Genomic DNA, 9,744 nt, shown 5'->3' with positions numbered 1-9,744 from the left:
AGCTCAGTGAAATACTTTGTAAATATAAGTATCTCCTAATAGGAAAACAACAACTTCCACTCCTCTATGGAAACTATAAACAAGAGAATAAAATACCTTATTGAGATACTTGCTGGATCCACCTTTGGTATTTCTTAAGCACATGCTGTCAATATAACCAGTTGGATGATTTACCCACACAGCATCCAAAACACACTTCCAGCTACAGCTGCTCTGCACTTGCTAAAGAAAGGCACTCAGTCTCAGTGGACTCTGCACCGGCTGCACAAACAACTGGCCTCATCATTTTTGCTTTATTTTGTTTATTATATCAATAGCTAGGAGAGAGATAGGTCCATGTCTTGCATCCCAGAAGAGTGTGAAGACAAAACACATTTTGCTATTTATTTCAAGCTGTTCTACAGTTACCCATGTGCAGCAGGACTGGTGTGTTTTTTTCCAAAGCAGTGAAAGTTGGGCAAATTGCCAACAGCAGCCATGCTATTCCCTGAAATACAGTTATCAGCTCCAACAGGTCTGGAGTTACAAAGACTTTCAAACATTTCAAGTACTAGAAACTTTCTGTTTCATAATCTATGCACAGGAACATCTTCTCATTGAACTTTCCCATAAAATAAACATGTGTTGGTGACCTGTGGCCAATGACCAATTAAACCACGCAACAGTTCCTTAACAGAGACAACTGAATTCCTAGGCAGTCAGAGTTGTTAAAGAAAATGACAGCACCCACAATGGAGAATGACTTAAATGGTCACTGAGGTAACGGGCAAAACTGCATTCAGTATGTACATCCATCCTATACAGATTGTAACACTAGTGCCTAGGAGGAGATGCACTGTTTACAACTATTACAGTATCTGATAGAGGGTCTGATTTATATAATCCTCTGTGCTTATATAGTCTTCTTCTGTGTTTGTGTTTCTTTAAAAAGGTTGGAGATTTTTTAAAGGAAGTTATAACTCTGAAGCAGACTATGCACATATGGGTTTCTTAGTAAAGTACTCAGCCCTCTGCTCACAACTGCCAGCCTGAGAATTCCCCAGCAGGGTGGCAGCAGGGAATCTCTGAAACTAGATCAGGGTTCCACTGCCTGACAGCCCCTGAGAGCAACTCCTTCTGCAGCTGCACTGAAGATGCAGGAGAGGACCTCTCTCTGACAGCGGGAGAAGTGCAGAGAGGCCAGACAGTGAAGGCTCTCGTCCTCTGTCTGTGCAGCAGCCCAGTGTGACATGAAATAGGCTGCTAAATGTCCAAGGTCTGCCAAGCACAGCACAAGCTGAGCTTGGTGTCAAGGAAACAAGCTGCTGCTTCCTGAGCTGTGGAGTCACTGAGGGGCACCATGAACCCACCATTTTACAACCTTTCAGGCTTTCTGGGGAACCAGTGAAATGGAAATAGGTTTTAAGTGTCTTTAAATTGTGGGTTCAGATGTACGCCATTACAGAGATCAGTGGTGACCAACCACTACCTCCCTCCTTGCTCTTGAATTGCACACACAGAAGTACTGGTCTTCTGAAGGCAGATCCCATGCTCAGAACCAAGGAGATGTCCATCTTTGTCTGTGTAGTTTGGTCAGTGCTCAAAACCAAGGCCTCTATTTATAAATACCTTTGAGTATCTGCAGATTGCTAGATTTACCATTAATCATTAATTGCAATTACAATCAGTCAAAAACCAAAGTTCATCCTGTTCCTTTCTGCACTTTGACCAAGACACTAGGAACACTGCTACTCTATTTTTAAGGTAACATTCATGCCAACAGACTTAATATCTGAGTTCCACCCTAGGCAACTTAGCCAGTCTGGGTGGTGGTTATACAAAGAAGGATTTTAGTGATCTGATGAACTCCACAACTTAACTTCTTGAAAGAAACTTCTTAAGTCAACATTCAAAATGTTCATGCCATAGAAAATTTATTTCTAATAGAGCTCTTTCCAGCTGCAGAGGGAAACAAAAGAAAAGGCCAACTGATCTTTTAGATCTTAACAACCCTTTCTAAGCAGGACTCTCCCTTCTAGTGGGAACAAAACTCATCTTGACACTTTCCCTTCCCAAGCAATGTGGTGGATTATAGCCTGCTTGCCTAAGGCACATCAGCCCAGCACATCACCTCTGCCTTTCAAACAAACCCATGGATCTACTTCCAAACGACCCTCCCCTGTTTTTAGAAACTCCTTCTAATTCCAGAAGGCTTATCTTTGTAATCATCCTACCTCCCCCTGCCTCTCTAACCAACCCCTTCCTCAGCACTCACTGCCAGCAGAGCAGTTTTCCTGGGGGCTTTGCATGTCTCAAAACAACTTCCTACATGCCTCTCCCTTACAGATTCAACTTCATTGATATGTACTTGAATGTCTGTACTCATATGTGAAATGCAAGCTCTTGATTACTAATTTTTTATTCTCTCAAGAATTTCTTCACCAATATGCTTTCATGCATCACATACAAAATACCTATGCAAGATAAAATGAATGAGCTGGAGCAAATCACTGTGATCAGTCACATGTTTTACATTACACAAATTTATTCTGATCTATTGCCCATGTTCTTCCAAGTTCTGAAACTCCCATCCCCTATCAATGCTCAATCTTCTCCTCCTTTGTTTTTCCCCAGCAAATTTATGTAAACTAATGCCCCTCTGACTGTGAAGCCATGCAAATGTTTTGCAGCTAAAACCTGAGTCTGCATATAATTTCATGTCTAGCAGTGCCTACCAGCATGTATAAAGCATTCCCACAGAAATTACAAAGCAGCAAGACTGGAAATAGGGAAATGATCACGTAAAGCAAGCATTTCACCACACAGAATCTCCCTACCAACAGATGTGGAAATATAGATTTCACCAGTTGCAGTGAAAGAACATTTTGTTCTGGGACTGCATTTGGGATATACAAGCTCTGGCAGGAATTATTTAGCTTGAAATGAGTGAAGATAAATTAATGCAGTTTCCATTCAATATGCCAGAGCAATTATTTTCAGCCCGTTTAAAAATATTCACAAAATGTACTTCAACACAGATCACAAGGACAGGCCTGAAAAAAGTGGTGCCAAGCAGTATGGAGGCCACGATTCTCTGCTGAATTTGGCATTGTAGAAGGTAGCAAAGGCTACTGCAGCAAAAGTTGTAGCTGGCCCTTCCAGTATCTTAATAAAAGGAAAATGTAAAGGGTTTATGACGATTTCTGTCCTGTTTTCTCTTCTTCCCAAGCCAGTATTTTCTGAGGTGTAGGAGGGGGACACAACTCTCTACTGCTGACAGATTTCTGTGCTCAGGGCACTGATTCATGGTGTAGGGGAAGCTGCTCCCCAGGGCCACCAGCATTTCTGATATCTCAAAAGGAAGTTCCTTACCTCAAGTTACAGGAACAACTACAAACCAGCTACGTTCTGATAAACAAAAAAATCAGGTTGACCAGTGCATTTGGTGTGAGGCTGGAGTGAGGGGGTACTTTAGATCAAGATGAAAATCAAAGAAGAAACAGCACTAATGTATTAACATCAATGTATTTAAGAATTTGGTATTTTAAAATTAGGTGCAGTTAAACAGAAAATCTTTCTGAAATAAACCCAGTGTAGTCCTATTTGAGCAAGTTCAAATCAATGCATTTATTTTGATGTTACATTACTGCGAGTGCTGGGCCAGGTTAGATGCACAATGAGATGTCTCTCCTTTTCCGGCCACACACACTGAGTTGTACTCAGCACAGTACAGCAGCCATCCCAGCACATGTGCAATTTAAAAAATACAACTTTAGAAAACCCAGAAGAATGTTGTTACTGGCAATGGGATTCTCTTGTGTCTCTGCACTTCACAGGTCTTTAAAGAAAGCACAAAAACATTAAGCACATGGATTATAAACAAAATGGTTTATTGACTTAATATATGTTTTCAAGGCACTTCCATGTTGCAGTTTAGAACTCCATTTGGTAAAAAGGGGAATCCTTCACAAACCCCACCTTCAGTAAATACAATACACAACTTCAAGGCCAAGTGAAACAACCAAAATATTCAAGCCAGATTCCAACCATAAAATATGTGTTCCTAGAACTGCAAAAGAATACATAAGCATGAAATGGGCAAATCTTTCATTTTCTAGATCCATAGTAATTTAGGAAACCCAGTATGAGATTCACCCTAGCTAGTTTTTATCATCTCAGACCTGGACTTCTAGCTAAGCCAGAGCGGACGTCTCTCATCTATAGTAAATATCTATGTATGAACAAGATAAACCATCCTCTGCCAAAGACTATTCTGCACTGTCCACAGGGAAAGTTTAACATAATCAGATTTTTAGTTGTTTTTTTTTTTTTTTTAAACAAGGGATTCAGGGTGGGATTTTAAAGCTAAATTCATATGTAGTTACCAGTTACAATATTACCTCTGCATTTTGCATTAACCCAAGTAATCACTGATTAACAATAAAACTTACATCCATATAAAGTTTTCAGCCATGCATTACATAATATGGCAGGCACAGTTGTCTCACTGCAGCAAAAACTGAGTAAGAGAACTGAATGCTGGCACACTTCACTGATTAATCAGTGAAGTTTAGGCTGATTTTAACTAAAAAAACAAAACCAAAACTGAAAAAAACCCCTCAATGCTTGAGCCAGACGCTCAAGATACAACCCCATTAAGGCTAATCTACTTGAAAATTTGTTGTAAACCAAAACCATTTTAGAAACAGAGCAAGATTTCAGCTCCTTATGCTAAAGCCGAAAGCCAGCACAAATTCTACCACCTTTTTTGATGTTTTCATGGAGTATTTTTGTCCTAGCATGGAAATGCTCTAGCTCAAGAATGCCCATTCAATTGTGGAGTCGTAATTGCACTGCGGTTTTTTTGACTACTATGTCATGGTCTCATTTTTTTCATCAGCAGCACTACATCAGCCCTACGTTCCATCTCCACTGCACACTGAGCACCACAAATTTAGGCACACCCGTCTTGACACCAATACACCTAGCAAAATCTCATGAAGAACACGTTTCATTTCTGTATTTTTGTTCAGCCGTTCACAAGCTGACTATGGATTTTGTCACCAGACTCCAGGAGTTTTCAGCAGTGCATTATTTTGGTACTGAATTGTAGGCACACTGCTTGGTAGGTATTGGAGCAGGAAGTCTCTTTTGCTGTTGACAGCAAAATGCGAGGCAGGCTTCTTCACATGTCAGGAAAGTGTTGGGATTAAAATTCTTTACTCCTCTTTGGAGTGTGGCCTGGAGAAGGTGTCAAGGGATCAGGTTGCTGCTACTGTCTAGAAGGCATCAGAGGCAGGCTGCATCTGACAGCTGGGACCTGGAGGAAGCTGGTGTCTGCTTGATGTTAGCAGAAGGGGTTCCAGGAAATGCAAGAGACATACGGCTGTACCTCCACAGAAGGTGCAGGGGTGTCCCTGTGGTGGCTGGCAACACCACCTCTCTGGCTGAGAGCTGCTCAGAACAGTCCCAGAGACGAACTTTGGGAAAGCAGAAAAGGTCTACCATGCAGATCTACAGTGATCCACCTAAGACACCTGAACATCCAGAGCCCTTTACACTGATCACATACTTGATTGAACTCACACACTCACTTCAGGGAAGATATGGTAATGACAGATGTAAAAACTGTATGACCAGTTTGCTAATACATTTTAGTTTGAGCATTTGAAGGGTTCATATCTTTAGTCTCTAGTGCTCTAATAACTTGATCTGCTTAAGATGTGGCTTGTATATTTTCCAGTGACATGGACTACTCTTCTTGAAGTGGGCTCTGAAAAAAGCACCACAATCATGTCTGCCCATGGCAGAGGTTGCAAAGATGAGGACTACCCCCACTGCTACTGTGTTCAGCTTTCAGAACACAGCAGCAAGCAGAGTTTACATCTGGCCCTCCCTCCCTGTGGGTGAAAATTTCCCATAACTGCCATTGATAAATGACAGAAACACACTTAATCATCAACAATTCATCCAAAAAAATTAATCCAAAACAAAGTAGTGTGAAATGAATAGCACCAAGGATCTTGAGGCCCATAAATACATTCTATAAAAGCAAAAATGGCAGCACCTAGGTCTAAATAAAAATGGTATTCCAGTGTTTACTGAGTGAGTGCAGTGCTGAGACTGCTGAGAACAGTCTTTACAAAGAGGCTGGCTGGAAGCTGTAACAATTTAAAGGCAAAAAACAGATGGGAAGTTTAGTATTACTATGAGACTGGTTATGATCACAGCACCACTCCCTTGAAGTCAGTTAATTCTTCATAGTCAATAGGAATTTTATTATTTGCTCTCAGTGGAAATAAAACTGGACCTTTACTGGAGACTGCACATCACTAGTGAGCTTGGATTTCCAAAAATACAAAAATATTCCCTTTGCACAGAAATTATTGCACATTTTATCACCAGAGCAAAGCTGGAGTAAGTAGCACTTGGTAGTAGTGTATAAGGCACATTTGTTCAGTGTTCCAGAAGATGAAGGGTAAACTGAAACTTCAGAAGAGGATACATACTACACTGCAGGATTGTTTCTGTCAGTAGCTCCAGGACATACGACAGTATGCAGCCCACGACTTGATTCTACTGCCATCTGCTTGGGTACACAGACTCTGAAGAAAGTTGTGCTTGCTTCACTGAAAGCAGAATTTAGCCCTTTCTCAGAAGCAGGAAATTCTATGCACATCCAGCCTAATTTTATGCACATCTAAACCTAAAGGTAATTAAGCAGACAGGCTGACTGACACTCAGTTTTTGCCATGTGGAGTAGAGGTAAAGGATGTATTTTACCAGTTTTCAGACACTAAAGGCCAGAGTTCAGTATCAAATAAGGAAAAAAGAAACCAAAAGAACAAACAACATCTCACAGTATTCCACCAGAACCCTTATTCACTGCTGTATTATTGTTGCTGAATTTGAATTCTGGATATCCAGTTCAGTGACCCATCAAAATAGTCAGAGTTTTATTTCTTTAGTATTGGCCTCTGAACAGCCTTCAGGTCAAAATTACATTACTGAAATTAGCACCATGGAAATTACTTAGTGAAACAATTTGAAATTCTTCAAAGAGAAGTAGTGATTCAGAAGGAATAAAAGACCTTTATAGCAAAACTAATTTTAAAAAAAACAAACCAACAATTCTATTAAAAATATATAATCCATGACAGAACATGGGAACAATGGGAAATAAAAAATACTGCATATGTAGGGTGCACTCAAAATCCATGAGGCCAAATTCCCCACTGAATTAAGTGAGAATTTTGCTGGCATACCAACTGCAAATCTTCTGTTATGGCCATGGTAATCAGTAGGATTATTATTATTATTATTATTATTATTATTATTATTATTTCACAGGTATTTAGATTTCATCTAATACACAGTGTATCATGTGACCTATAATAAATGAGTGTAATAAAGAACAAATTATATCAACAATATATATTCACTGTTCCATACTACATCAATTACCATGACCAAAACTGGTGTAACTACACCCAGTACTGATTGCGCTTCAAAGTTGGGTTTGTTTTTCGACAATACTGGATCATTTCAGGATCAAGACTCAAAAAACTGTTTTTCAGATGCCCTTCTGTAGCTGGAGAAATCACTGTAGGAAGCAGCTGCTCATGTCTTACTGCCAGAGATGTTGAGGCTGTACTTCTCTCAGCCCCCTTCATGAGAGGAGTCACTGTGACAGCGGGCACAGTCAAGCTCCGTTCCAGACATCGATCTGCACTGCTGAGGATTCCATCTGTTTGACTTCTGACTGGAGGTTTTGTCTTCTCTTTTTTCTGACACATTAACAAAATGCACACAGAAGTAACAGCAACAATGAGTAGCACAGACACGAGGACCAGGGGGATAATGATGTACCAAAGGTTGCTTTCGCCTCCCTGCTCTCTGGGACTCTTGGCACTAACCTGGTTTGTAGTCTTCAACTCCACAGATACACTTGTTCCCACTGCCAGGTTTAGCAGTGGACCTTCCTCATGTAGGTTTCCCCAGTGATTCTGCCCTGGCCACATCGTTGGTTCAGTCTTCTGTGGTGCTATTGCAGGCTCTTCATTCTGTGAGGAGGCTGGGGCCTCATCCTTTGAGGTAGAGTGAGCCTTGAAAGTGGTCATGCTAGTTACAAGAGGCACTTCTGTTGTAAAACCCTGCACAAGTGCAGGACTGTGTGGCACAATGGAATACTGAAAACAGCCAACAGCAGGCTGCACAGCATCTGCCCTGAGGATAAATGTAAATGAGTCATTCAACAGATCGATGCCTGTCATATTTGTGTCTATGTCTAGAAGCAAAACACCGCTATCAATGTCAGCCTGGGTGAACATCTGAATATCTTCCAACACTGCATCATTCACAAACCTTTTCTTTACAATCCTTCCATGAGAGGGGGGCATTATCACTTCAAATCTAGGATTACTGTTTGTCAAATTGGCTAGCTCAGAAGCATCCAGGTCACCGCTTCCAAATTTGTAAGTTGCTTGATTTGAAATCTGCAGGTCAGATACAATTTGTACTAAAGGCTTTGCTGTGATGTTCAGCACTTGTCCTGTTAGATTGCCTTCTGCAGTGAAAAGCATAAACTCCAGTACTTCACTGGAAGCAGTGAGATTTGTCAGGTGGTAAGAGAGCCTTCCTGAGGACAAATCTGCCTGCTCAAATCTAGTAACCTGCTCATTTCCAATCATGAGGTGCCCATATTTGAGTGGCTGAGTTATTTCATACATAATATTAGTGCTTTTTCCATTTGTGACAGCTGCAAGCTGAACATCAGTAATAGTGACAGATGTCTGGCCCTGTGGCAGTGCAACATTGGTAAGGTTGACTAGGACAAGAGCAATTGGTACGACTTCCAGACTGAACAGTTTGTATAAAGGTCGATGTTTACCATCAGTCACACTGAAATAAAACACCCCAGAAGATGAACTTCCATCCTGTACAAACCAAACTTTACCACTGTCAACATCAGCTTGTGTGAAATCTTTTATAGAGACACTGAGATTGCTTTTCATTGCTAAGAAACCATTATTTGGGTTGCTAACAATGGTGTATTTCAGCTCAGCTGGGGCATTATCTAAGTCTTCAACTTTCAGATTCTCTGCCCCCAGCATTAGCACATCTCCCTGCAGGACTTTCAAGTGCAGTCTTTTAGTCTTCAGTTCTGGAGATTGATCATTCACTGGGAAAACAGTGATATTAAACATCTCCTCTAAAACTTCATTACGGGGCTTTGTAGCAGGCTTGCTCTTTAGGTTTAACCAAACGGCAAAAGTGAAATTGTCATTTAGAGATTCAGAATTATCATGTATGTACATAATTCCAAATTTGTTCAGTATGTATTGGGAGAAGTTAGGTTTTTCTTTGGTAACATTTCGTTCTCCAACAACAATCATGCCATGTTGGGGTAAAGATACAACCTGATACCAGACTTCATACATGGAGCGCTGTACATCAGGTAGCTTAATCAATAGGTTTGAAGCATCTAAATTTGTTTTGTTGATTAATACTCTACCTCCTTCCTGGACTATGGCACCTGGCAGAAATGAAAAGAGAATCTTAGAAACTGAACATTTTATAGTTGCACTATTTCAGAAATTATATATCAAATACTGATGATGCTCAGAAAATCTCTTCATGGTATCCTTGATTTCCACGTCATGGCTAAAAATATATTACCACTACTTTAAAAATACAATTATATACAAGAAACAAGATTTATGACTGATGCATACACTAAGATTAAAGAAATATTGGTATCTCAAA

The 9,744-nt window shown here is 40.4% G+C and overlaps 1 protein-coding gene across 3 annotated transcripts in view; it reads right to left on the bottom strand.

Annotated features, from left to right (window-relative positions):
* Positions 1 to 3,898: 3,898 nt before the first annotated feature.
* The window catches only part of LOC309585062 (chondroitin sulfate proteoglycan 4-like), a 44,874-nt gene continuing 39,028 nt past the window's right edge, over positions 3,899 to 9,744 (bottom strand). For 2 of the 3 annotated variants that reach the window (XM_082301525.1, XM_082301527.1), the window contains one exon: positions 3,899 to 9,514. In XM_082301525.1, the coding sequence (XP_082157651.1) occupies positions 7,464 to 9,514 (2,051 nt within the window). In that variant the 3' untranslated portion in view covers positions 3,899 to 7,463. The remainder of the gene's footprint in view (positions 9,515 to 9,744) is intronic. The other variant, XM_082301526.1, reaches the window with a different exon arrangement.

The sequence above is a fragment of the Coloeus monedula genome, assembly GCF_965178545.1.
Source record: "Coloeus monedula genome assembly, chromosome: Z".
NCBI lineage: Eukaryota > Metazoa > Chordata > Aves > Passeriformes > Corvidae > Coloeus > Coloeus monedula.
Note: the sequence above shows the minus strand (reverse complement) of the source record. Positions and strands in the feature narration are given on the sequence as shown.